General features: G+C 40.9%; 5 protein-coding genes and 2 non-coding genes across 7 annotated transcripts; 3 read left to right on the forward strand and 4 right to left on the reverse strand.

Moving 5' to 3' along the window:
- Window positions 1-6,523: 6,523 nt before the first annotated feature.
- Trnav-uac lies at window positions 6,524-6,596 on the forward strand. Its single transcript has one exon. It is a non-coding gene; the product is annotated as a tRNA-Val (tRNA).
- Window positions 6,597-6,843: 247 nt separating this feature from the next.
- Trnav-uac lies at window positions 6,844-6,916 on the reverse strand. The gene has a single exon. It is a non-coding gene; the product is annotated as a tRNA-Val (tRNA).
- Window positions 6,917-7,063: 147 nt separating this feature from the next.
- LOC117140899 (kinesin-like protein KIF3A) lies at window positions 7,064-9,589 on the reverse strand. The gene has a single exon (XM_033304056.1). The coding sequence runs from the start codon at window positions 9,430-9,432 to the stop codon at window positions 7,399-7,401; it is 2,034 nt and encodes a 677-aa protein (XP_033159947.1). The 5' UTR covers window positions 9,433-9,589; the 3' UTR covers window positions 7,064-7,398.
- A 769-nt stretch (window positions 9,590-10,358) lies between these two features.
- LOC117139622 (cytochrome c1, heme protein, mitochondrial) lies at window positions 10,359-12,849 on the forward strand. Its single transcript, XM_033302076.1, has 6 exons — window positions 10,359-10,563; window positions 10,847-10,894; window positions 11,021-11,169; window positions 11,575-11,707; window positions 11,773-12,066; window positions 12,209-12,849. Exons 1-6 carry the CDS (start codon window positions 10,492-10,494, stop codon window positions 12,434-12,436), a joined length of 924 nt encoding a protein of 307 aa, XP_033157967.1. The 5' UTR covers window positions 10,359-10,491; the 3' UTR covers window positions 12,437-12,849.
- A 394-nt stretch (window positions 12,850-13,243) lies between these two features.
- LOC117139624 (ubiquitin-conjugating enzyme E2 variant 1) lies at window positions 13,244-16,347 on the reverse strand. Its single transcript, XM_033302078.1, has 4 exons — window positions 16,243-16,347; window positions 15,017-15,159; window positions 14,166-14,291; window positions 13,244-14,104 (listed from the first exon to the last, which is right to left on the reverse strand). The coding sequence occupies exons 1-4, from the start codon at window positions 16,268-16,270 to the stop codon at window positions 13,964-13,966; spliced, it is 438 nt and encodes a 145-aa protein (XP_033157969.1). The 5' UTR covers window positions 16,271-16,347; the 3' UTR covers window positions 13,244-13,963.
- A 224-nt stretch (window positions 16,348-16,571) lies between these two features.
- Window positions 16,572-17,491, forward strand: LOC117139623 (probable Golgi SNAP receptor complex member 2). Its single transcript, XM_033302077.1, has 2 exons — window positions 16,572-16,847; window positions 16,916-17,491. The coding sequence occupies exons 1-2, from the start codon at window positions 16,711-16,713 to the stop codon at window positions 17,427-17,429; spliced, it is 651 nt and encodes a 216-aa protein (XP_033157968.1). The 5' UTR covers window positions 16,572-16,710; the 3' UTR covers window positions 17,430-17,491.
- LOC117139625 (probable prefoldin subunit 4) lies at window positions 17,450-18,167 on the reverse strand. The gene is made up of 2 exons (XM_033302079.1): window positions 18,008-18,167; window positions 17,450-17,885 (listed from the first exon to the last, which is right to left on the reverse strand). The coding sequence occupies exons 1-2, from the start codon at window positions 18,050-18,052 to the stop codon at window positions 17,514-17,516; spliced, it is 417 nt and encodes a 138-aa protein (XP_033157970.1). The 5' UTR covers window positions 18,053-18,167; the 3' UTR covers window positions 17,450-17,513.
- Between the last annotated feature and the right edge of the window lie 5,706 nt (window positions 18,168-23,873).

Here is a 23,873-nt window from a genome sequence, read left to right on the forward strand (position 1 = left end):
ATAGTATTGCATCAAGATTACAATATCTTGCTGAAACATTTCGATTTTACTTTAATACTACAAACTCGAATGATTTTATTCTATCAAGCACCACAAGCAAACCCTTTGACATACTTAATATGATATATATAATATCAATATATCTTAGTTCATTCGCTTTTATCCATTTATTTTTCCCGCAATGCAGATACATTATCTTTTGTTGGAACTGCATATTTTCGAACCGGAGCCCTGTCCAGTGTTTAGACTACTGACAGACAGGCAAAACCGCAAGCGCCGCGTCGAGACGTCTGGACTGGCGAATCTGGCCAATCTGGCGATTCTGGGGGATCTGGGGATCAGAACAGTCGGAATTTCTATGGTCCGCACGTGGACGAGACAGGTTATGCAGTTGGAGAAGGGGCTGAATTTATGGGGGATCGTCTGAACGTGAGGAGTAAGTTGTAACAAACCAAAGGCGTAGAATTCCATCAGATACTACCGTGTCCACCCATCTCAGCTGATCCGATCCAACACGCTCCAATCGAATGATAATCGAGATGCTAAAAACTCATCCAGCTGATTGCAAACTGAGTTGTGAATGATACGTTCAGTTCGCTGATTTAATCAGATTATAGAATATGGCAACAATTTGATTAGCTAGGGGCTTGTGCGGGAAATTCTGAATTAGTGAATGCTAATGAAATCGCCGTACAATATTGTGTTCATAATCTGCGATCGCTTTGAATTCGTGAATAATCGGGCATATTCAAAGCAATTTCATTGTCCCCAAATGAATCTATTTTCACATTGAGTTCCCAGGGGAAGGTGATCTATCGAACTCATGATATAAGTAAGTGATATAACTTGAATAATACTTTTGAAATGTTTACCTTTATATAAGAATATCATTATAAAGCTGTACCATACTGAAATCTTTTTGGATTTGCTCTGCTTTTTTAACAGTTGTGATGCACTGTTTATTCAATTTTTCTTTTCAAAAAAAGTATTCGCTATTAAGTCGCAATTATATTTGATTGTTGAATGTCAATGGCACAGCAAGCTAATTGTTACATATACACATTTTTGAGACCTTTCAAAAACTAATCAGTACACAAAATTCTGATGCAACCGAAACCGGTTATTTTAAAGAATCCCACGGTTGATAAGTTCGTTTACCCCTTTCGACAAGTCACTTACCAAAATCTAATTCGCTTATAAATTAACTGCAATTAACTGGAAATTCGATGGGACTGCGACTTAATTTGTATTAAGTTGGTTTGTTTTCCACGTTAACGGGAAAAATCTGCACCAAATAAGTATCTCGAAGATACAGCGGAATCTCCTTTGCGTCAATCTCCTAGCCCGATCGCCCCGTTTCTGTTTGGATCGTGCGAATGCGAATGCCTTGACGTTGCCACCGAAACTGTCGGCGCTTTTTCGGCACTCGGCTTTTCGTCTTTCGTCTTCTCTCGGGTTTTTCTAGCCACGCCGACGATGGCGGGAAAATCGTGCGAAATTTTCATACCCGCTAGCTGAAAAGTTCACGGGTATGTGGTAAAATTTCCCACTTGGTAATTTAGGAAAATTATCTTTGCTATCTTAATCAAATAACTTAGTTATGCATATATTTTTGGTATGAGATATATAGATTTCACATTTTTCTCTGAATATTAATTGTTGGCACATATCAGCTGTTTTTTAAAATACAGAACATAAATGTTAATGTTTGAAAATTCTACAATAATATTGAAAATAAAATTCAAAACTTTCGATTTATGGCAATACATTAAAAAAAGAATTGGGACAATCTTAAAACTGGGTATCTTATAGTTGGGAAAATACTTTTATTTTCATGCCAGGTCTTTCAGAATCAAAAGTTCTATTGAACTTGGCCGCCATTTTCGAGGAAGGGGTTCGGTTCGCTTGGGTTTTTCTCGGATTGGCAGGTGCTATATATGCGGCATATAGACAGCCAGTCAGTCAGTTATCTCTGCCTAAGAAGTGAAAACTCGTAGGTTGGGCAGCGTGAGGTCTTGGGTTAATTACGCAAGGTTCTTTGGTCAGATTTATTTATGGCCACTATGGCTGATTTATTTGCGCATTTTGCACTTGTCCATGCAAACGGCTAACTGACAGGCAATCGTGTTTCCGCTTGGCTACAGTTTTACAATTGAAATTGACATTTAATTGAGCCGCATTGCAGTGCGCAATTGAAAATGGTTTTCCCATGAAAATTGTGGGGCACTCAGCTTCCTCCCAATGCTTTCTAGTGCATTTCACTTTCTTTGCTCGGCAAATTGATAAGAGTCTCATTTTGGGGTCAATCAACAACAAAAATTCTTGGCGACTTGTTCTCAATTGAAATGAATTGAAATGGCGACATGTTAGCTTGAGCATAAATCACACATACATGTATTCACATTTCTAGAGCGCAAATCGAATGGCGGGGATAACCTTGATTAGTCTTTATCTCTTTGGGTTTTCCTAAGCCATTTCATTGACAATTGTCGGTCAATATCAAAGCTAAAAGTGATCTGTAAAAAGGGAGGATTTTCTACAGTCTCTAGATAGCCTGCTTAAGCATTCCCTTTATTCATCATACTGGTTCAATGCTCTGTGCCTTCCTGTTCTTCTTCTTGGATCGTCTGCATTCCTTGTAGCTTATATACAGTAGAAGTTCTATAGCTTTAACTGCTCTAAGCTAAATCATATTTCAGCTAATTAGTTAATAGTTCTTAAAGATGTCACCTGTATGATTTATATTGAATGCAATTTCTTTTAAAACTATACTTTTGAGCAGTAATCTATTGCGTTCAGTTTGAGGTAGCGAATCTCTACTGTACGCCCAGCCAGTAAGGACAAGAACCTCAAGGATTTTGACCTCATTTGTCTGGGGCTGTGGGAACACGAGATTGTGAACAGGAGATGCCGCGCCGCCTGGCCACTTCTCGGAAAGACCTGCCCCCCTCTTGTTTAATAGTTTTTATTGCCTTTATTTGTTTGCTCAGACTGAAGAGACTTCGAAGAACATTCATTGAAATGAGCCGCGCATGCGCAGTGGAACAGGGGCAAAAAAAAAACTTGTTGCTAGGCGGCAAAATTACCCCTTTGTTCCCCGTCGATCGTTTTTATTTTTTTGAGGTAACTTGAGAAGTTTTGTCTTGGTTTTTTTATATAGTATTTTTTGTGTAGCTTGTATTCTAGGCCATTGGCTTTTGAGGTTGAACTCTTACTTTTGTTCAAGCGAACAGAATCGTACTCGTTGGCAAGGTTCTCATTTTGTAGAGGTTTACTTTTCAATGAACTTTTTCTTAAACTTTGCTTGGTGGCCAAACCGAACTGCTCAGGTGTATAGCTCGAACTAAACCGCCACCGATTCTGATATGTTTGGGGTCCTCACATCCTCACATGCCGTGCAAAAACCAAAAGCGTTATCTACTGGAGATAATGGTGATGTTTCAGCGGAAAAGACACTAAAACGGTCGGATAATCTACGTAAATACGTCAAGTACGATGTATTTTTGGATGCCCTATGTCTTAATTGTTATATGACATGTTTATTTGGCAAACCTCCGCTTGAAGTTCAGTGAGTATCTCGCGTGGAGCTCTGTTTACTGGGTCCTCACCCATGTCAACCGCCTGCCCGACACTCATGTGATCTGTTACGATTCAGATACAGATATCTGAAATATATATGTATGTGGAAGTTGTTATTTAACGGCTGACTCAACTTCGGGGTAAAGTCTAGCCGATAACCGATAGCGGAGTCATTCACGGAACTTAATCAGTGCTCCCGAAGAGGCGACAAGTGCTAAAAATAAGCGGCACCATTGGTATTTCCCCTCTGAACTTTGATAAGAGCATGCGGAATATACAAATAATATCGCAAAAAGTTCTAAAACTCATATATAGAAATTAAACTTTTAGTAGAAAACCGTTGCGTGCCGAAAGCAACTCACACAAACAGCACATTTTAGTTTGGAAAACATGAAAATATTTTTAACAAATGTGATAAAAATATACATAAAAATATATTTATACACGCTTAATGGCTCACACAACCTATTTTTACAATCAATGAGTTCCAGCTATGAGTTCTTTGAACTTATACTCAGAATAAATTAGTTTTTATTGGAAAATATGACAAAATCCACTTCCTTTTATATGGAAATCCCAATTTCACTCAAAGGACAGTCACCCCTATTGCGACTCGTCGTCTTTCGAACCCCGATCCCCAGATAATCCTTATACATATGTCTCTATCTATCAACCCAATGATGGGAAAAAACGTCCCCAGACAATCGCAATATGTTGACCCTATTTTTGTCGGTAAACAGATATTGCGACGCGTTCCTGATTTTTGCGATGGCATTTCGAGGTCAATAAATGATACAATGGCACTGTTTTCACTAACAGTTAACACTTAACACTCGAGTTCAGTACTCTTCTACCGATTCGGTTTCGGAATGAGATCGATATTGAGAGCGAGGACAACTTACCGGAAAATTGAAATGGCTCGTGACTCAGGCAAATTCCGCGCCGACAAATAAGAGAAATTCGCAGGGGGGTTTTAGTTTCAAAATTACACTATTCGTTGGATCGCTGCTAAATTCAGCCACTGCGAACACGATTTTAACACGATTTTGCTATATAGTCACACAACGCTCTCGTGTTAATTATCCATGAAGGGCTACATTGAAAAGGCGCAGGGGTGTGTATAACTTTTTCCGGATTACACTCTCTATGCGATTGAATTGATTGGCGGCGAATGGGAACCAAACACACTTTTATTTCGATGCAAAAACTTGTGTCACTTCAGATCATCGAAATGTTTGATATGGTTATTGTTGCTATGCGGCGTGTTGGAAATATCAGCGGCAAGTAACTAATTATACAGCGTGGTCGAGTATATGTAATGTGCTGCTTGAGTGTGTTTTTTTATTGGCGGAGAGTTTGTTAGAACGCGAGAACGTGGCGTTTATATATGTTTAAATAATTTTTTGTAATTTAATTGAGCGTCGGGCGATACTCTCTGTTTCTTGCACGCGGTACGTATGTATTTTTAGCGTCGGCAATTGCACATCCAAGTGAAATTGAACAGATAACAACGAACTGAAAACTCGAGTTCAACACGCAAACACAGATCACAGGGAATTAAAGCGATTTTCCTTCCGTTTCGACTATGCGCAGCGGACAGACTGATATTGTGGACCCGAAGCCGAAGAGTTTTACGATCGCTCGGTTCGGTCTGTCCGCAGAAAGTGCGAGAGCAACCACTCAACTACACTGGACAACAAAGCAGTCATTTATTTTCAGTATGGTCTTGAAAAAATGATTATACTCTAGGCTACAGAGCACTCGTACATGTATGTTGAGCAAGGTTTTGAATTTAGAATATAGGCTTTATGAAAAGCTATGTGAATCTTGTTTATTTTTTACAGAAATATATAATAAATAAAATTGAACCCCTATACCAACTGAAAACCTATATATACGTATACTGCAGTGTGCAGAAGTCTATACAAAATTGTATACCAAAAAAATCATTCTAACTCGAATTTAGTTGAATCAAATTTAAGTTACACCTCTACATGTGTACATTATTAGATAACCAAATATATGATAAGAAAAATAATGCCTTGTAAAGAGTAATGTTTTTAGATGATTTTTTTTACCATCATAATATTTTTATTTTTAAGTAGTTTTTCGTATGTTTACATATGTACGATATTTATTATTCAAGTGCATTTTGCTTGAATAAATATTATTGTATTTAAAAAGTCGTAATAAAACCGATTGTTTCTTATAAGGATTGTGGTTCCCATTTCCCTGTAGCTTGGTGTTTCGGTTATTTGTTTCCACTCAATTGGCTGCCAGTGAGAGAGTAGCATTACCTTGCTCTCGTTGATTTTTCACTCCGATCTTTTTCTTTCACCTGGCAACGCAATTCTCTTGTTCACTTGGCAGATTGCTTTCATGTGAATATATGTAAATTTAACAGTTATTCGTGACGTCTTACTGCGATACCGCTGTCGATTTGAGCTCCGCCCCCCAATTCGCAACTAGCTGCAGCTAAATGGGCAAACAAAACGTGCGGCGATAAGAGCAAACTGATAAGGCGGAAATGCTTTCAGGCAGATTCATTTGGGTTGCCTAAAATCTAGGCTGCGACAGGAGTAGAAATTCGCACAAAGCTAAATAAATAGTGGATAAAAGTACAGTTTGCTTTCCTTATCGCAGGCTTACCTGCCCAAACAATCGCATCCCCTGCAGGTGGGATGGATGAGTAATCCGGTATCGAAATAACACCTGAACGGAAGGCATTTAAGCGAAACGAACGAAAATCAAAAAAAGAAGAAAGGACTATTAAATTATGACATTCTTATTTATCGTTCGACTTAAAGCTTTCACATTCTTTGGTTTATTTTAATTTATCAACAACCCAGATTTTAAAATTCCTTAAGATCAGATTTTTTCACTTTACCTTAGAACCTTTTTAAGCATTGTTTTCTCTTTGAGATTTGTCAAACGATTGGCATCTGGTTCCATAGTGTAGCGGTTATCACGTCTGCTTTACACGCAGAAGGTCTCCGGTTCGATCCCGGATGGAACCACGTTGAGAAAAAGATAATTTTTTTTTTCAAAGTTCGTTATATGTTTATTAATTTTTATTATTGCTGAAATTATATTTAAATATTTTTTAATATCTCAAAATAGAAAAATATAAATAAGTAAAAACAGCAGATTTTTGTGTATACCATAAACGAAAGTATATATTTACTTGTATATACTTGTGTTTGTTAAAGATCCACTTTTTAAACGTTTAAAAAATCAAAAGAAATAAAAAAACTTAATTCCTCCTGGTTCCATCCGGGATCGAACCGGAGACCTTCTGCGTGTAAAGCAGACGTGATAACCGCTACACTATGGAACCAGTTGTGCGTAACTCGGCCAAATTTCAGTTTTGTTCAGCAAGCTCTGAAAATTTATAGCCTACTTGTGTGCTGATAAAAAATAAAAACAAAATAAGCATAATTCCTTTAAATAAGAAAGATAAAATATTTACGAGTGAGTATCATATTTTTATTTAAAAGCCAAGAGCACACAATAGCTATATATTTGTGCCTAATCGGGTAAAATCTTGTTACTACTTAGTTGTAAGTATTATAAAATAAGTATGTTAGAAAGTAAAATTACAAACACAGTAGTAAATATATTGCACCGTTGTTCAACCTAAAAAGTATGTCCTAAGCAATAAATCAACAAAAACTAAGGTCTAACAAAAAGGAAATTCGCTGAGCAAATGAATCTGAGGCTGTAGAAAATCAGGATTAGCAGGAGCAGAAACCAAAACTGGACGCGCAGACCACCGAGGATGTGCAGCCGGACTAGCAGTCGAGCAGTCCAACACTCGCTTCAATATCGCCTGGCAGTCGTGGGTCTGGGCACACCCGAGGTTCGCGGCCTGGCGGATTTGGAGCGCATTGGATTGGACACTCCATCGGTGTTGTAGCTGAGATAAACATGTGAGAGATCGAGGAAATCGGGCTCCTTGCCACTCGTCTTGTGCGCCGAGATGTGCTTCCTCATGTTGTTACCCGTGTAGGCCACACACTTCAGCTGCCACTCGCCGATGTCCTCGTTCCAGTGCGTATACTGATTAATCATCGATTGGTACTCCTTGGGCACGTAGGAATTTAATACCAGCTCGCACAAGGCCAATTCCCTCGATAGGCTCCTGATATTCTCGTAGATGCCCTCCTTTTCGCGCTGGTGCTCCTGCTGCTGATCCGCCAGCTCCGATTTCACGCCCATCAGCATCTGCATCACCCGGTGTATCTTCTTGGTAATGCCTGTGCTGGCATCTTGGAGCGTGGAGTAACGCTCCTCAATGTCAATCCTTTCGGTGGCCTTCTGTTGCAAAGTTTGCTTGAGCGCCTCCTCGGACTTTTCATGTTGTTCCAGCTCCGCAATGGATTGCTCCAGCAGCAGCTCTTGAGTCTGCGCTTTCTCCAGCAGATTCTCCCCGCCAACGAGAATTTTGCCTTCCAGTGAGACTAGTTTATTGCGAAGTGTTTCCTGCTCCGTCTTAGCATGCTCGATTTCCTTCTGATGTTCGTTTTTGCGCTTGGCCAGTTCCTCCTTTTCGGCATCGGTTTTCTCGCGCTTCTTCTTGGCCTTTTTCTCCACTGCCTGGATCGTTGATGACTCCAATTCGATCTCCAGTGGTGCCTCTAGTTCGTCGTCTGCTGTATCCTCCTCCTCTTCGGAGCTCGGTGGCTCCTCCTCCAAGCCGTCGCCCTCCTCCAATTGCTTGCGAAGTCGGGCAATCTCCTCCTGAAAGTGGCGAAGCAAAGCATCCTTGGGTTCCTCATTGATGTGCATGCGATTCTGGATATTCTTAGCACGACTAGCATAGCGCAGGGTGGATATAGTTTCCATATAGTTGCTATCCGCTGGACTAATGGTGGCACACATGACGGTCTTGGAGTTACCACCGAGGGAGTCCTGCAGAAGTCGAGTTAGCTTGGAGTTTCTATACGGTATGTGTGTGCTCTTTCCATCCACCAAAGCACTGATCACATTTCCCAGCACCGATAGCGAAAGATTGATCTTGGTGGCCTCTTTAAGCCTCTGTCCACTGGCCTGGGTCTTCGACTGCCTTTCGGAGCCGGCGAGATCCACCAGCTGTAGTTTACCCATTCTCACGTGCTGGACATCACCTTCACCCAGCTCACTTCTCTCCACCGTAATGGAGAAAATGGCATGGGAGCGGGAGCTCTCCTGGTTCATTTTGGTGGCTCCCACGGCACGATTTTTGTTACCCAAACGCATGATGTTCTCCAGATCATCGGCGTTGTGCACCACATAGCCACTGAGATCCTTAACAAACACGCCGATGTCCGGTCTCTCCTTGACCTCCAGACTCTTGCCCACATCCTTGCCCAGTAGATCCCGCACCTCTTCGTTATAGATCTCCATGTAGCTGACGCGCACCAGGAACTTCTGGTTCTCCTTGGCCTTAGCAATGTGCCCAAAGATGTGCGCAAATGCATTCGGAATGATGCCCTTTGTTTGCGGCGAATCCGGATTCCCCGACATGGTATACGTCTTGCCGGTGCCCGTTTGTCCGTAGGCCAAGATGGTGCCATTATAGCCCTCCAGCACCTTGTCCACAATCGGACGGGCGGTGTCCACATAGAGATCCATCTGATTGGAGCCCCCATCGAATACATTGTCGAAGTAGTACGTTTTCGGCGGCTCATTGGCGGTGGCATTCGGTTTCATCACCGTAATGGCCCGGTTGATCTTATCCACCGAAATCGCACTTAGCGCTCCCGCGGACAACTCATTTTTGTCCATGGGTCGCGTTCGCACCACCACACGCACATTCTCGATTTCGTCATCCAGCTGGGCCGTTGTTCCCGCATTTGCCTCCTCCTGCGGCATGACGATCTGCGTCCTGGCTTTATTCCTCGTCTAGTAAGAGCTATTAACCACTTTTTGCGCTGACCGCACTTAGTGGAAATCAATAAAGAGGGTTTCTTCTCGCATTTGTTTATGCGTTGCTAGGTTTTTTTGTTGGCGAATGATTAACGGGTGCTCAGCTGTTATCGATAAGTGGGGGTGTGCGAAAAACTGGCGAGAGGGATGCCAGATCAGAGGAAAAATGTATTCATCGGTTAAACAGTATATTTTATAAAAAACTTATTTATAATAAAAATAACTAGCAAAAATAAAAATAAAAATATAATATGGATCTGTGACAAGATAACCAATCGCAGGAAATTTTGTGTACTGCGATATTTGTATTCGTTTCTACTTTTTGAAAAGTCTTTTCCAAGGCTTTTAAGAAGCTTGTAGATCTTTCAAAAAAATTTCATCAATAAAATTTAAATAAAAATTTTGTGATAACATGATACATGAAAAATTGAATAACAGCACCCAAAGTTCTGCTAAGGCATGTAACTGTTTTTACAGCTGTTCTGTCAACTTATCTTAAGAAACCATCAAGTGGTTTCTAAAAAATATAAATATCCAACTTAATGTCAACAAGTAGTTCCAATTGGAGTATGGAGTATCTGAATGGATGGAGTATCTTGAATCAACAAGTAGGAAATCCGTAAATTCGAAGATATAATGTTCTGTATAAAAGGAAAAAAACAACACTAAAAGCAGTTAAGGTATACTTTGTAACAATTATTTTTTACAAAAAGAGTTAATTAAAAATTAATATTATTAATGTATTGAATTAATTACACTAAATAATAAAAATAATAAAAATTAAAATTAAAATATCTGTTTAAAAATACCAAAATATCGCCCCCGCCGATTCGGATTCGCTGGCAAACGAGCGAGTTGCCCACCACCACCACCTCCGCGAGAGAGCAGCGAAGAAGAGGAAGACTTTGTGGCAGTGGAACTGAAAGATTGATTCGATTGGCGATTGGCTGCCCGCAGAGTTTCCTTAACCGACCAGACGACGCAGAAATTAAAACTCCGGCCACCATGGCAGCGACATTGCGAAGATTCCATGGCTTGAGATTGCTGAAATCCGCGCCAGCACTCAGCCTGCAGCAGGTAAAGATCGTGAACGGCGGCTGCAAGTTTTTCTACAGCCACCGCAGCACCTTGAAGGAGTCGTGTATCCGATGGAGAAAAACATGAAATAATACCACGTCGGGGCATAAAATGCAAGGACCAATGGTGCACACTGGGTGGCATTGTGAGTGGTATCCGCAATTCCAATGGGATTAAACGAACTCGGATACGAACCGAACAACCCAATTATGTAACTCCGTGCAAAAATTCGTACTCTCCTTGGCCGAACGTCCGAACTAAATGACATCCCTTCTACTTGCAGGCGAAGAACCTCTCCTCCGCCGGCAGCTGGGCCAGTGGCAACAAGAAGGTAAGTCTGCGAGTCAGGAATCCCACATATTCCCCACTTCGCATTTCATAATACCCGACCGGACCTAACCTCAAAACGCGTTTGCTTCTCGGTGACTGTGTGTGCGTGTGTGTGCATCACCAACAGCTGATCGGAGCCTTGGGAGCGATCACCGGCGGAGTGGGCGCCCTCATCTACGCCCTGGAGCAGTCCGTGCAGGCCTCCGGCGGCGAGGTGCACTCCCCCGCGCAACTTTGGAACCACAAGGGCCTCTTCGATGCTTTGGACCACCAGAGGTAATCAATAAAGGCGGCATATTCCCGGCTAAACTGAGAAGTGGAGGAGTGCACTTCTAGTGAATTGGGTTAGATTGTTGCAAAATTTTGAACAGTGTAGTTCTGCAAAAGGAGTTCTTTATTGATTAGACAGATGTGAAAGATTTTGTTTCAAGTATTTCAAAACATAGCCAATTTTCCGACTAATCTTCTGTAATCTTTAAAAACTGATAACAACTATAGATTAACAACAATACTTTGCTTATAAGGGCAAATCAGAACAGCAATTAACAGAACATAGAAGATTTATTATTAATGGTTAAATGGAGATATTAGTTATTGCTTGTGACTAAAGAATGCTGAGATGACATTTTCCCGCTGACCCTGCTGTCCAGTGCGTAACATCATCTCAATTCCTACTTTCAGCGTTCGTCGCGGCTACGAGGTGTACAAGCAGGTGTGCTCCGCCTGCCACTCGATGCAATACATTGCCTACCGCAATCTGGTTGGTGTCACCCACACCGAAGCCGAGGCCAAGGCTGAAGCCGAGCAGATCACGGTGGGTAACCGAATGGATTAATAGATCTACATGATTTCTAATTGACTTGGATGTACCCGTTACAGGTCAGGGACGGTCCCGATGACACCGGCAACTATTACACTCGTCCTGGCAAGTTGTCGGACTACTTCCCGTCGCCGTATCCCAACGAGGAGGCGGCCCGTGCTGCCAACAACGGTGCTTATCCTCCGGATCTGAGCTACATCGTGTCGGCCCGCAAGGGCGGAGAGGATTACATCTTCTCGCTGCTCACGGGCTACCATGATGCTCCTGCCGGAGTGGTGCTGCGCGAGGGCCAGTACTTCAATCCGTACTTCCCGGGCGGCGCCATTTCCATGGCCCAGGTGTTGTACAACGAGGTGGGTGGCTGATCAAATACGAAATCTATTAGTTCTATATGATAATTTCGATTTAAAGTTCGAAGTCGTTGTTACTCAAGAAGAAACTAATGATTTGAGTTTAAGTTTAGATTAATATCCTTAATGATTCCTCCCGTTCCAGGTCATTGAGTACGAGGACGGCACACCGCCGACGCAGAGCCAGCTGGCCAAGGACGTGGCCACTTTCCTGAAGTGGACCTCCGAGCCGGAGCACGACGACCGCAAGCAGCTGCTGATCAAGGTGATCGGCATCCTCGGCTTCCTGACCGTCATCTCGTATTACATTAAGCGGCACAAGTGGTCGTCGCTCAAGTCGCGGAAGATCGTGTTCGTGCCCAAGGAGAAGTAGAATGTTTGAATTTGATTTTGATGGTGTGAAGAAATGCAGTGTTATCGCGGCTTTACCGACTAATAAAGATAAATCAATTTTAAGCAAAAACCAAACCACACACAAAGTGAACAAGCATCCGCAACCACCAAGTCAATGTTCTCTCCGCTGAAAAAATATAAACACAAAACCTATACCAATTTGCGAGAGCCAACCAAATTCAAATAAAACTAAATAGCTAAATCTAAAACATCCTTGGTATGCCAATACCAAACGAAGATCGGATCGGAAGATTCAATGAGCGGGGGATTGAGGCTACGAAGACTACAGGAGCCTAGCGAAATGATTGATGGATAATGTGACATTGATTGTGTATAGAATCGATAAATCAATTATGTATTTAAAACAATAAACAATTGACAAATAAACGGAGATGATGGTTGGGAAATCATTTCTAGGCGGCGAATGCATCAGTTTTCAATTTAAAAAGTTACTTGATTTGGTTTTTCCACTTGCCCATGTAATGTTTATAACTTTTGAACCAATCCCACTAGATTACATGGATACACTACGGTTTATTGGATTAATTGTTTTATTTAGAAGCTTAAATTAAAGTATTATTTTAATCATCGTTCATCGTTCTGTCCGCGCGATTTGCTCATCGGCTTAGTGTGTGTGTGTTTCTATATATATATATATCTATAATTTCCACAATTCAATGATTATAAATCGCGTCCCTCGTCCCAAGCGATTCGGGAGGAAGATATTGAAAGAATAGAATATAAAATCAACTACAAAATCGCTTCTTCAATGGTAAAAAAAAATACGTTCGTACTGGCGCCGTCTACAAAAATGCTGTTCGACGTTGGTTTTATTTAAATTAATATATATTTTGCTTTATGTATATAATTAATAAATTTTTAGTTTAGGCAAAAAACAATAATTCTCGCTCGGATCTCACGCTGTGATCTTAAATAATCGTTATCATTTTTATGCATTACATTTCTGTTCGATTAATTTACGCATTTTTCGGTTTGAAGTGTTGAATCTGAATCTCTCAGGCATTTAACTTGTTTCTCATGCTGCTGTTTTATTTCTTATTCAAGAAGTTCTCATATTTTCGTTTCGTTTTGTTTGGGACTGAAGTAGAAAGTAGTAAGAAGCAAAGTAACCAAACACGATGACATAGTTCATGACGGAAGGGACGACGACGACCTCTTCATAGTGACGCTCCTATCGCATTTTTCGCTGCTGTTCCCTTTACTTATAGTATAGCTTGCATTTGGTTGTTGTTCTTGCCACAATAACCGCACTCGATCTTTATTACGTTCATTAATAAGCATTCGCTGCCGCCGATGGCAACTCGGCGGAGCAGCCGCCACACAATCTCTTTTTAATTCCACGCACGTGTGGCCACCTCTTGGTCTTGGACTTTTGGACTGATGGTGGTTGGTTTTCCGGCTCTCAATGGGTGTGGATGCTGCTCCCGCTCGCGTTGCAGTCGATGCTGTTGCAGCTGCTGCTGGTGTTGCTAACGGATGTTGTCGACTAAAAACAGCTACCTTCTGGCGGCTGTGCCAGCTTCAGGTTCTCTTTCATGGTCATAATCCTACGGATTTCCTGCAGCATCGTTTTTATATTGTACTCGCGACTCCATCTGGCCAACATCTGAACTGATCTATGATCAACCTGTTGCAAATGCAAATATATGTAGTCATTGTTTATGCCACATTCGATTGCTTGCACTTACCACGCCATTGTTCTGATTAATGCAGTTAATGTTTACTTTAGTTATAAACCGGAGCGTTGGTGGCTCATCCGGATAGCGTTCGCCGCACTCGATCTTTAGTGAATACATTCGATTCTCGAATGGTGTCTGTAAGCACAAGAGTTTGCCATTAGCATTAAATGATTCCTGAATGATTCAATACTCGAGTGTCGATGAGTCAGGCGCCCATTCCCCTAGTCCTCCGCTTCTTCTCCACTTTAGTTGCCACTGCAACTAAACCAAGCTGGGGCTCTGCTGTTAGAAGACCCTGCCACCCAAACTCCTCAATGATTCATGCGGCGGCGCGCGCAACACTTCTAGACTATACAAAAATTAAATGCAAATTTAGTTTTCCGTCGCTTTCCTGGCTAGCAATTCAAGGCTAGAGCCTTGTTTTTCCCCAAGAAATGCATGGAAAGTGGAATATTTTCTTGTGTATAAAATAAGAATAAATTAGCATGTAAACGAGCGTTTCTATACCTATATTATATAGCAATAATTCTAGATTTTTGCTTGTAGTTTTCATATAAGATTAAAACCTATTCATGTTCCCATATTTTCTGACCTGTACCTCATTACCTCATAAGAAGCTAGATATTTGGAGAAGCCAATGACTTGTGAAGCCCACTCACAATGAGTTGCATCAGCGGTGCTAATGAAGTGCAAATATTATCAAATTCCATCGCACTGAAGAGATAAAGATAAACTGAATGCCCTATTCATTGGTCTGCGTAATCTAAGCGATAAAATGTCAATAATCCTAGAGAAATGCCTGATAAACCGGGCTTATCTGGTGACGTAGCGAGGAAAGTCCAATCGAAATGGAAACTTACTCTAGGCGGACCGATGATCATGCCGATCCAGTAGGTGAGCGTCATGTCGTCGTCGTTCTCCAGTCCCCACGATATGGTGCCATCGCCCACGCCCTTCTGGCCCTGATCCAGCTCCTCCAGTAAGCGGAAATTTCGTGGCACCACTGCAATGTGAAACGGCAAAGAGGTGAGAACTCGATGACATAATGCATTTTCACTGAAAAACTTCAATCTTTAAATATGGTCATTAAGTTAACTGGCAGCTTGTCTTCAATTTTCTTGTTGACGGGGCAAGAAAGTAGTTAACTTTCCAAATAATCATAATCACAGACATATTAATAATGGACTGGGAAAGTTAATAGATAAGATAAATATATATATAATTAAAAACAAGGCAGTTTTATCTTTGTAGAAACAAAATCCATTTAAAAAACTAATACATTAATTTTCCTATTGGATTTACTTTTTTTTTTGTATACACCATTTTCGGTGCTATTTCGGGGACATTTTCTCTCAGTGTGGGGTCATATGGGTACGTGTTGTTGTTGTTTTGCGCTCTGCTTCTCGTGTTGTTTTTGTTTTCGGCCGTGTGACTTTGTACGCATTTTCGTGCAGAGAACACAAGTAAAAAAAAAAAGTGCGAAGCGCATATATTAGCAACGATGGGCGCGGGGGGAGGGTGTGTCGGCGGGGGCGGGGCGAAAGCATAATTTCTGCATTTGCAAAAACAATCCAGGCAAATGTAAATGGCAGCTAATTTAATTAGAAAAGACAAGGCAGCTTGCAAAACGCAAGTGTGCAAAAAAAGGAAAATAAAGAAAAAACTTAAAGTATGAAGGCAAGAAGAAGAGCGTGCGCGAGCGGGCGAGAGAGAGCCACATAGAGAGGGCGGAGCGGGGATGATATTTCGGAAAATGTCAAGTCACGAAGCCCAATTGCAACGGAGTTTTTCCAACGCCAAAAGCGGCCAAGGAAAATTGCAAGAGCAGCGTGGTCCGCTGGCGAAAATAAATTTCCAATCGCCCATTTCGCTTTTATCGGCTTTCGTCTTTCGCCCTTGCTTTCGTCTTCTTTTTGCCCGTTTTGTACACACACACACATTGCGGTCCGCTTGTCAGGCTCGTAGCGGCGAAAAAATCGCCGCCGGGCAGTGGGAAATGTAGAAAACGGATGGCCAGCAACTCCGGGCGTGTAGGGATCGCATTTTTAAGCTGTCAAATTGCTAATTTATCAATTTTATTTCTTACCAACGCCGGTACTTGATGTATTCGCCATTGTGGTTAATGCTAAATGCTAAAATACCGTAAAAGTGTGCTAACGCGTTTCCAGGGCGATGTGACCAGTGGGGTTTTAGGTATTGCTTGCTTGCTTAACAACTCTGATTTCTACAGCGTTAACAGTGATAACTCTTAACAGCGCTGTTAAGTGCAATATTTGGTCACTAATTAAAATTAATTACTTAACAATGTATAGCATATTCTCTGAAAATAAAAAAGAAATTAGATAGTTGCATTAGCTTATAGGTTTTTCATAATATATGGTCATACCAAAAAACGGCAGCCAGCTGCTCTGCTATCAGTGCTGTTAACTAACATGACACTCTGTCCAATGTTAACGCGTCAGCTTTTTAAACAAACCAATTGCAACCGATTAAATATTAATTGCCGAAGATTCTCGGGCCCACAAGTTAATGCGGAATCCATAGGGGAAGCAACATGGAGAGCCTGTACCACCAAACCAACAATGTGGTAAAGGACATCGAGCGCGATTTTCAGCGGCTGAGTCAGCTCAGTGCCCAGGAATCGCTTGACGTGGAAAACGGGATTCAATTGAAGATTACCCAGGCGAACGCGTGAGTTTTACAATGAAATATATCCCAAGAGGAGATTGTATTATTAATGGTTTATCCTTTGTGTTTAGAAACTGCGATCGGTTGGATGTGCTGTTGTATAAGGTGCCACCTTCGCAGCGGCAAAGCTCCAAACTACGCGTGGATCAGCTGAAATATGACCTGAGACACCTGCAGACATCGCTGCAGACGGCGCGGGAACGAAGACAGCGACGGATGCAGGAGATCTCGGAGAGGGAACAGCTGCTGAACCACAGATTCACGGCAAACAGCGCGCAGCCGGAGGAAACGCGCCTGCAATTGGACTACGAACTGCAGCATCATACGCAGCTGGGTAACGCCCATCGGGGTGTGGACGACATGATTGCCTCGGGCAGTGGCATTCTCGAGAGCCTGATCTCCCAGCGAATGACGCTGGGCGGAGCGCACAAGAGAATCCAGGCGATAGGCAGCACACTGGGTCTGTCCAATCACACGATGAAACTTATAGAACGCCGGCTGGTCGAGGATCGTCGAATATTCATCGGAGGTGTGGTAGTCACCTTGCTTATCATCGCCCTAATCATCTATTTCCTAGTGCTCTAATCTGAAGACAGCGTGTTTAGTTGAGTTTAAATTAAATGTACTCTATTTTGTAAAATGTTAAATTAACAATCGATCATTTGTGGATTAGTCCTCGGTCTCCAGGGTGATATTGTTGCCGAACCGCTCGTAGAGATGAGCCTTCAGCTCGTCAATTTCCGCCTTAATAACCTTCATCTTGGCCTCCACGCCGGCGATCTCCTTGAGCACCTGCTCCTTGGTTTCCTTCAGCATGTCCTGTGTTTTCTCCAGCTTGTGCGAGAGGAACACCTCGCCCACATGGAACGGTATGTCCTCGTCCTCGTCGAACAGCTCGATCTCCTCCAGCGCCTCCTCCAAGCTCTTCAGCTCACTGCGCTTTGTTTCCAGTTCCGCCTTGAAGTCATCCATGCGGGCATTGTGCTTCGCGAAGCGGTTGATCCGCTGCTGGTCCTCGAAGGAGATGTGCACGTCATCATGCTGCAAATGCAATTTAATATATATCGTAAATTTCAATTGACCAGATGCAGAGAAAAACCATCACAAAGTGAGGTTACTTTTCATCCTCGTCAGTTGTCCTTTGATGATTCACCCATACTCACGTTCTGGAACACTTTGTTCGTGCCGCTAGTTACTTTTGCTACCATTTTCCCGTTGGTTTTTATAAATTTTGTAAATAATTTATGATATTTTACAAACAGTTGCTGTTTTTGGTGATTCGGAAAGAATTTTTTTTGTTTAACATTTGAGTGTTGACAAACGTAGAGCAGTTGACAGAGGGAACGAGGCGTTAGGCTATTTTACGGCAGTGATTCCTCCATAGCAATTTATTTTTATATCTCCTTCATGTAATTAATAATTTCATATATGTCCAAGGATTTATGAGTATGTTAAATATAAAGAATATAAAAAATATTATACTTTAGCTATTTGATCGGCTGGTTTTTATTTCCAACTATCTTTACCTAGCTTTATTTTTGACTCTAACAGTGTAAAAAAAATGATTTTGTGTAATCTTACAGTCGAGTATATGTAAAATGTACATGCCCTTTGTAAAATATTTTTCAAGTTCAGTTATTTTTAAAAAGAAAACCATTTTCAAATATTATATGTGCTATGCTTACATTTAAAATGAATTATTAAAAATAGGTACCCTCTTACCTGCTTGAATTTTTTGGCCGTTTTAAATTTGGTAAAAGCTCAAAAAATGTTGCATTAGTAAAATATGAACAAATAATGCAAATTCAATGAGAGTAATTACTTTTCAGCGCTTTTTTTTTCCTACTCTTTACTACTCTTTAGTATGTGGCCTTACAAAAGTTGGCAATTGAATAAAAAAAAGCATATTAATTGTTTCTGTGATTCGCCCATATTATTTTCGCCACGAATTAAGCCTACGACACAGCTAATTAGTCAAAGTTATTATTGCTTCCTTTTTGGCCATGCGATTGAATTACTAATTGTTTGCACATGTCACAAATTAAGCAAAAACTAATAAATTATTACAGTTAATCGCCGTAATTAAACGGGATTTCTTCGCACGATGCAATTAAATTTCCGTTGGCAGCTTAGGAATTTTCACTTCACCTCCCCCTTTTCCGCACGATTTCATCCGCATTAAACTGAGTATTTCGAATGGAGAATGCATTTGCCACTTTCATTTCCCCTTTTCGAATATTATCAAAATATGCAAATGCAATTAGACGAAACTCGAGATTAGCCATCGAGGGAGTGGGAAAGTGCAGGAAGTGATAGTGTTAATATCCTGACGATGACTCCGCTTATCCTTTCGCTTTTCCGCCGAAAGTTCCTTTTGGGCAGTGTCAGTTCACCGAATTGAAATCATTCCGGTTGTAGGCAAATAATTGCAACAAAAGGGGGATGAGATCTATAATATATATAATGATGCCTTTTTGCTGCAAATTGGTGCCTAATTTATTGCATTTGCATCGCATCAATTGCAATTGAGCCATGGAAAAACGACGTTTGCTGCAACAAGTTGTGATTTGAATTTTCTCCTAGGTATCGAACTTGTGTATGGAAAGTTTCATCAGCTTATTGCTTTAGCCTCGCAATCAGATTATCCTTGGGCTTTCCTTTAAGCAAACATATCGAATGGTGTTGCTGCAATTTATTATACCCATTTCTCGCAGAGTAGAAAGGTATATTATATTCGTTAAAAAGTGAGTAATGAATATATAAAATGAATATATGAAATGAATATATGAAATGAATATATGAAATGAATATATAAAATGAACATATAAAATGAATATATGAAATGATCAGGATCAATATCCGAGTCGATCTGGCCATGTCCTTCCGTCCGTCCGTATGAACGTCGAGTCCTCAGGATTAGAGACCCATATTACCACGCCCACTCTTACGCCCACAAACCGCCTAAAATATCTGATATTGTTCGCATTGAATACGGATTGGTTTGCATTATTACAAGGATTATTGTTTGAAGCTTGATTAGTTATATATTTATTCTGCGTAAAGTTAATTGAATTAATTTTTAAACTTGCACTGAAAATGGTTACACCTTTGGTTTAAACTTTCATTGCTGCCTCCGATGGAATCCTTTCCCATTGACCCACATTCGGGTCATCAAGTGATGCCCACATATGGACGGGGTTCTTGCAAAAAGGCTTCCCTACGTCCCGCATCCTTCGGCCATTCTCCTCCAGTGCGTGAGTTCTGAAACACGAGGGAAATCAAAGGACATGGCGTCAATCAGTTTTCCACTAAACCAGGCACATGTCGGTCACCTCCTGCGGGCTCAGCTGCCTCCTTTCCCTTTCTGCGAATCCTGTGGATTTTCCCTCTTTTCCCGATCTCCATCGAGTGGAAAACTTGGCAGCAATTGGCGACCGGCAGTTGAAGTATGACTACCTCCATTCTCAAAAAAAAAAAAGATAGTTTAACTTTGCTCTGCTGGGCTATTGATGTCTTTCGGTTGCAGTTGGTATTTACATTTGCCCAACTATTTCATTGTTTGTCCATTTTGCAGGATGAATGTGCTTTGATTTCGATTTCATTGCACACAGGTGCGCACGAGGACAGTTCGGTTCGGTAAATGCTGTTTGATCCAGCCAGTCAGTGGTAGTTATCCTGTAGTTTGGTCCTTGCACTCAGAAAAATAAAATGTATATTTCATTTAAAAATATATACAAAGAAAAGAAACATTAAAAAAGTAAGAGCAACTTATTCTGACTCTTGACTCTTGACTTGAAGTATATTATATATATTTATATTATTTTATTATATATATCTAAAAAAAAGATTCTTGAACTTTTTTTCAGCATATGCACTTGCCTGCGTCTTTGGGATTTTATTCTATAGTTCAGATATGCCAACTTTTGTTTATTTGCAGCTACTATTTGTGGTTTGCCTCCATCTCCCCTAGGAGTTGCCGTTGTCTACAACAGAAATTGTTTATGTTTAATGGGAATTTGGGTGAAAAAAAAAACACATATATGCTTTAAGTTGGCCCGTTCGAATGAGCCAACGCCATGAAAATCGAGTTAACATATATCGGCTCTCATTTCGAATTCCGTTTTCGTTCCTCTTGACTTTTTCGGATTCGATTGCAATTGTTATTAAAAGCCGCCTCTTGTTGGTGGAAGCTCAGCTCTATGGCTTTAATGCGTTAATTTATCAAGCCAGCAGACTTCGGACCCATTCCATACCATATAGACACACTCATTGTATCTCCACATGAGAGGCACGTTCCCCGATGAGAGGCTTCAGCAGGATTTATGGCCTCACTTAGGTTGTGCCTCCTGATGAGGCGGTACTCAAGTTTTGTTACTGGATCCGCGACAGGTGGCATAAGTAGGACGAAAATGAATAATAATGGCAGCTACACATATATGATTAACCCGATGACTGATAGGCCAAGTGGAATAAGCGACACTTGGCTAATGTGCTTATAATGAGGGTAAAGTTGATCGAATATGATATGGTCATTAGGTTGGAAAGTTTTGCTAACTTTGAAGTGCAATTGAAATAGGTAAGAAAATACATAGCTGCAAGTCAGAAAATTAATATACTATTTATAAGTTCGTAGAAATAGTATGTCATTATTTTGTTACTTTTAAAGCAGTTTCTTAAATTTTACACCCACTTTCTGCATGTCCTTTGTTGCTCTGGTGACTGCACATAATTGAGTTTTTGGTTAATTATAAGCGGTTTTGTTTTTAATGCCCCAACATTATGTGCACAACCAGCGGAAAATAAATGTTCTTGGCGGGCCACACAAAAGGAGTTGCCTCAAAAACAGAAATGGGGGAACCTGCTGAAGTCTCATAAATAATACATCGTGGTTCTCACTCTCACTGTAGCATTTTGGGTTGTTCAATTCATAAATAATGAGTGAGTGCTAGGTGAACTCCACAACGCCATGCCTTTGAAATGCAAATAAAAGGTATTTTCCTGGCTGAACTTCGGCCATCACATACCACATGGCGTATGCGCAATGTGCCTCCTTCTATACTTTTGTGTCTTCTTTCTTTTTCATATGTGTTCGTGTTTTATTATTTTTCGATCAATTTTACAATTGAATTGAACTGTCCAGAAATATGTTGAGATATGTTCGAGGTAAATGTGTATACAAATTTCTTTGCCACCGGGCCAAAAATATGAATTGTCAAAAACGTAACGAGCTCTCCGGTGTCCGCCCGTTTTTCAACCCGTTTCGCTGACATCGACTGCATTGAAATGTCATAAAAATTGAAACACGTTTCTCGTTGTGTTCGCTGGAACAGGATTCTTCCTGAAGCCGAAATCCCCATCCTGCCCCGTCGCTCCTGAGCTCGACTTTGAAATGGCATTTTGGATGGTGACACTGGCCTGCAATGTTTCTGCCTCTGGCCTGCTGCTTTGCATACAAATAACGCTAATCTTTGGCTGGCCAAGCCCATTTCCCAGCCCATCCGTGAGCCTTTAGCCATGGCTATAACCAAACACACATACATACTTAGGTACATACATATATTCGTTAACCCATTCCGCAGCTTGTGTGTGTGTGTGTCTGCCGCTGACGATGTTCCGACTTGGTCCATTTCGCTGATGGTGCAATTTTGCACTTTACACGTGGCCTGCATCCATTCCTTATGTGGGCGTTGGCGCTTTTGGGGCGTGGCACACGTCTGGCTACCCGGGATATTATGAAAATTTATTGTTTTACGTGCGAGTAATTTTGGGCAATTTTGAGAGACTGCGCCAAAGGTCGGCGCGTCTAAATCAATGCGCAAAAAATGCAGCCATCGAGTGGAGTTCCAGAAAAATGGGCAAAAGCTATTGTAATACCACCTGCAGCTCAACCAAAATGCTCCGCGGAATTTAAATCAAAATCAAATTGAGAATCAGAATATGATGCTATGAGTTTATAGTCTATTCCATTGATTTATTTGTAATGCTTTTGATTATTAAAATTTTAATCAAATTGAACGTTTATTTTGACACAAGTGTGTCAGCGAAAAAAAAATAAACATCTAACATTTCCAACGTTTTTATGTTTAGAATGTATATAAGCATGCATTTAATCTGCCATCGAATTTACATTCATTACATTACATTTTTGGTTTATTGTTGACTTAACATGGACATGGACCATTTGCCTGGTATTTGACAATGGATATATATGGCTATATTCGCACTACATATCCATCGCTCTGTATTTATTAGTTAAACCCTCAGGCAGAAGAACAGAATGCTTTTGTTCCGCAAATGACAATGCAAATAACAATGGGGCAGGCATGCGAATGGGACAGAGATTCAGATTCTTGTTTATTATGCAGCAATTACCATGGGGGCGTATACGTGTTAAGCGTAGGCAAAAGATAAATATTGTCCTTTGGACAATATTTGCTCAGTTGCCCGGCTGTTTTTCCCACCCCGTCCACAGCAACATCTCCGCAGCGAGAAGACAAAAACTTTGCCATAAGCACAACATAATCGTGGAATTATCATTACGGATTTGCAGCTTTTGTTTTACCATTTCGAATTTCGTATTCCCATTGGTGGTCAAGTCGTCAGCTTAGGTTCCATTTTGTATCTTGTATCTCCTGGCTACTTGTATCTGCTGAATGCCCACGAGACGCATTTCGAGTTGGCAAAAGTTGCTGGACTGGTTGGACTTTCGTTTTATTTGAATATTCTATATCTTAATGTAAGGCACAAACCTTTTTATTGCACATTTATGAAATGGCATCTTCGTGACTTTGGACATTGCGAGCTAAGTTTGTTTCGTACACTAGTCAATGTTGCTCAAACTTTGTATTTACTTGCAAAACATTTTCATTAACACAGCCTGACAAGTCTTGTGATAGTTTAAGAAAGAGATTGGACAAAGATTTTCAAAAGTTCCCTGATTGCTGCTGTTTAGACAGAGGAATTATTGTTAGCAACAGTGTTTTGATACACCATTTACTATAATATCTATTTCATTACGTTTGCCTTAGT

Source organism: Drosophila mauritiana, chromosome 3L, assembly GCF_004382145.1.
Source record: "Drosophila mauritiana strain mau12 chromosome 3L, ASM438214v1, whole genome shotgun sequence".
Classification (NCBI taxonomy): domain Eukaryota; kingdom Metazoa; phylum Arthropoda; class Insecta; order Diptera; family Drosophilidae; genus Drosophila; species Drosophila mauritiana.

What these genes read in the sequence shown, in the direction of transcription:
- LOC117140899 (XM_033304056.1), bottom strand. Translation starts at nt 9,432, where the DNA reads ATGCCGCAGGAGGAGGCAAATGCGGGAACAACGGCCCAGCTGGATGAC.
- LOC117139624 (XM_033302078.1), bottom strand. Translation starts at nt 16,270, where the DNA reads ATGGCGAATACATCAAGTACCGGCGTTG. An exon ending in TACATCAAGTACCGGCGTTG is followed by an intron (nt 15,160 to 16,242) that starts GTAAGAAATAAA and finishes TTCACATTGCAG; the next exon opens with TGGTGCCACGAAATTTCCGC. An exon ending in TGATCATCGGTCCGCCTAGA is followed by an intron (nt 14,292 to 15,016) that starts GTAAGTTTCCAT and finishes TTGTGCTTACAG; the next exon opens with ACACCATTCGAGAATCGAAT.
- LOC117139625 (XM_033302079.1), bottom strand. Translation starts at nt 18,052, where the DNA reads ATGGTAGCAAAAGTAACTAGCGGCACGAACAAAGTGTTCCAGAAC. An exon ending in CGAACAAAGTGTTCCAGAAC is followed by an intron (nt 17,886 to 18,007) that starts GTGAGTATGGGT and finishes TTGCATTTGCAG; the next exon opens with CATGATGACGTGCACATCTC.
- LOC117139622 (XM_033302076.1), top strand. Translation starts at nt 10,492, where the DNA reads ATGGCAGCGACATTGCGAAGATTCCATGGCTTGAGATTGCTGAAATCC. An exon ending in CAGCACTCAGCCTGCAGCAG is followed by an intron (nt 10,564 to 10,846) that starts GTAAAGATCGTG and finishes TTCTACTTGCAG; the next exon opens with GCGAAGAACCTCTCCTCCGC. An exon ending in CTGAAGCCGAGCAGATCACG is followed by an intron (nt 11,708 to 11,772) that starts GTGGGTAACCGA and finishes TACCCGTTACAG; the next exon opens with GTCAGGGACGGTCCCGATGA.
- LOC117139623 (XM_033302077.1), top strand. Translation starts at nt 16,711, where the DNA reads ATGGAGAGCCTGTACCACCAAACCAACAATGTGGTAAAGGACATCGAG. An exon ending in AAGATTACCCAGGCGAACGC is followed by an intron (nt 16,848 to 16,915) that starts GTGAGTTTTACA and finishes CTTTGTGTTTAG; the next exon opens with AAACTGCGATCGGTTGGATG.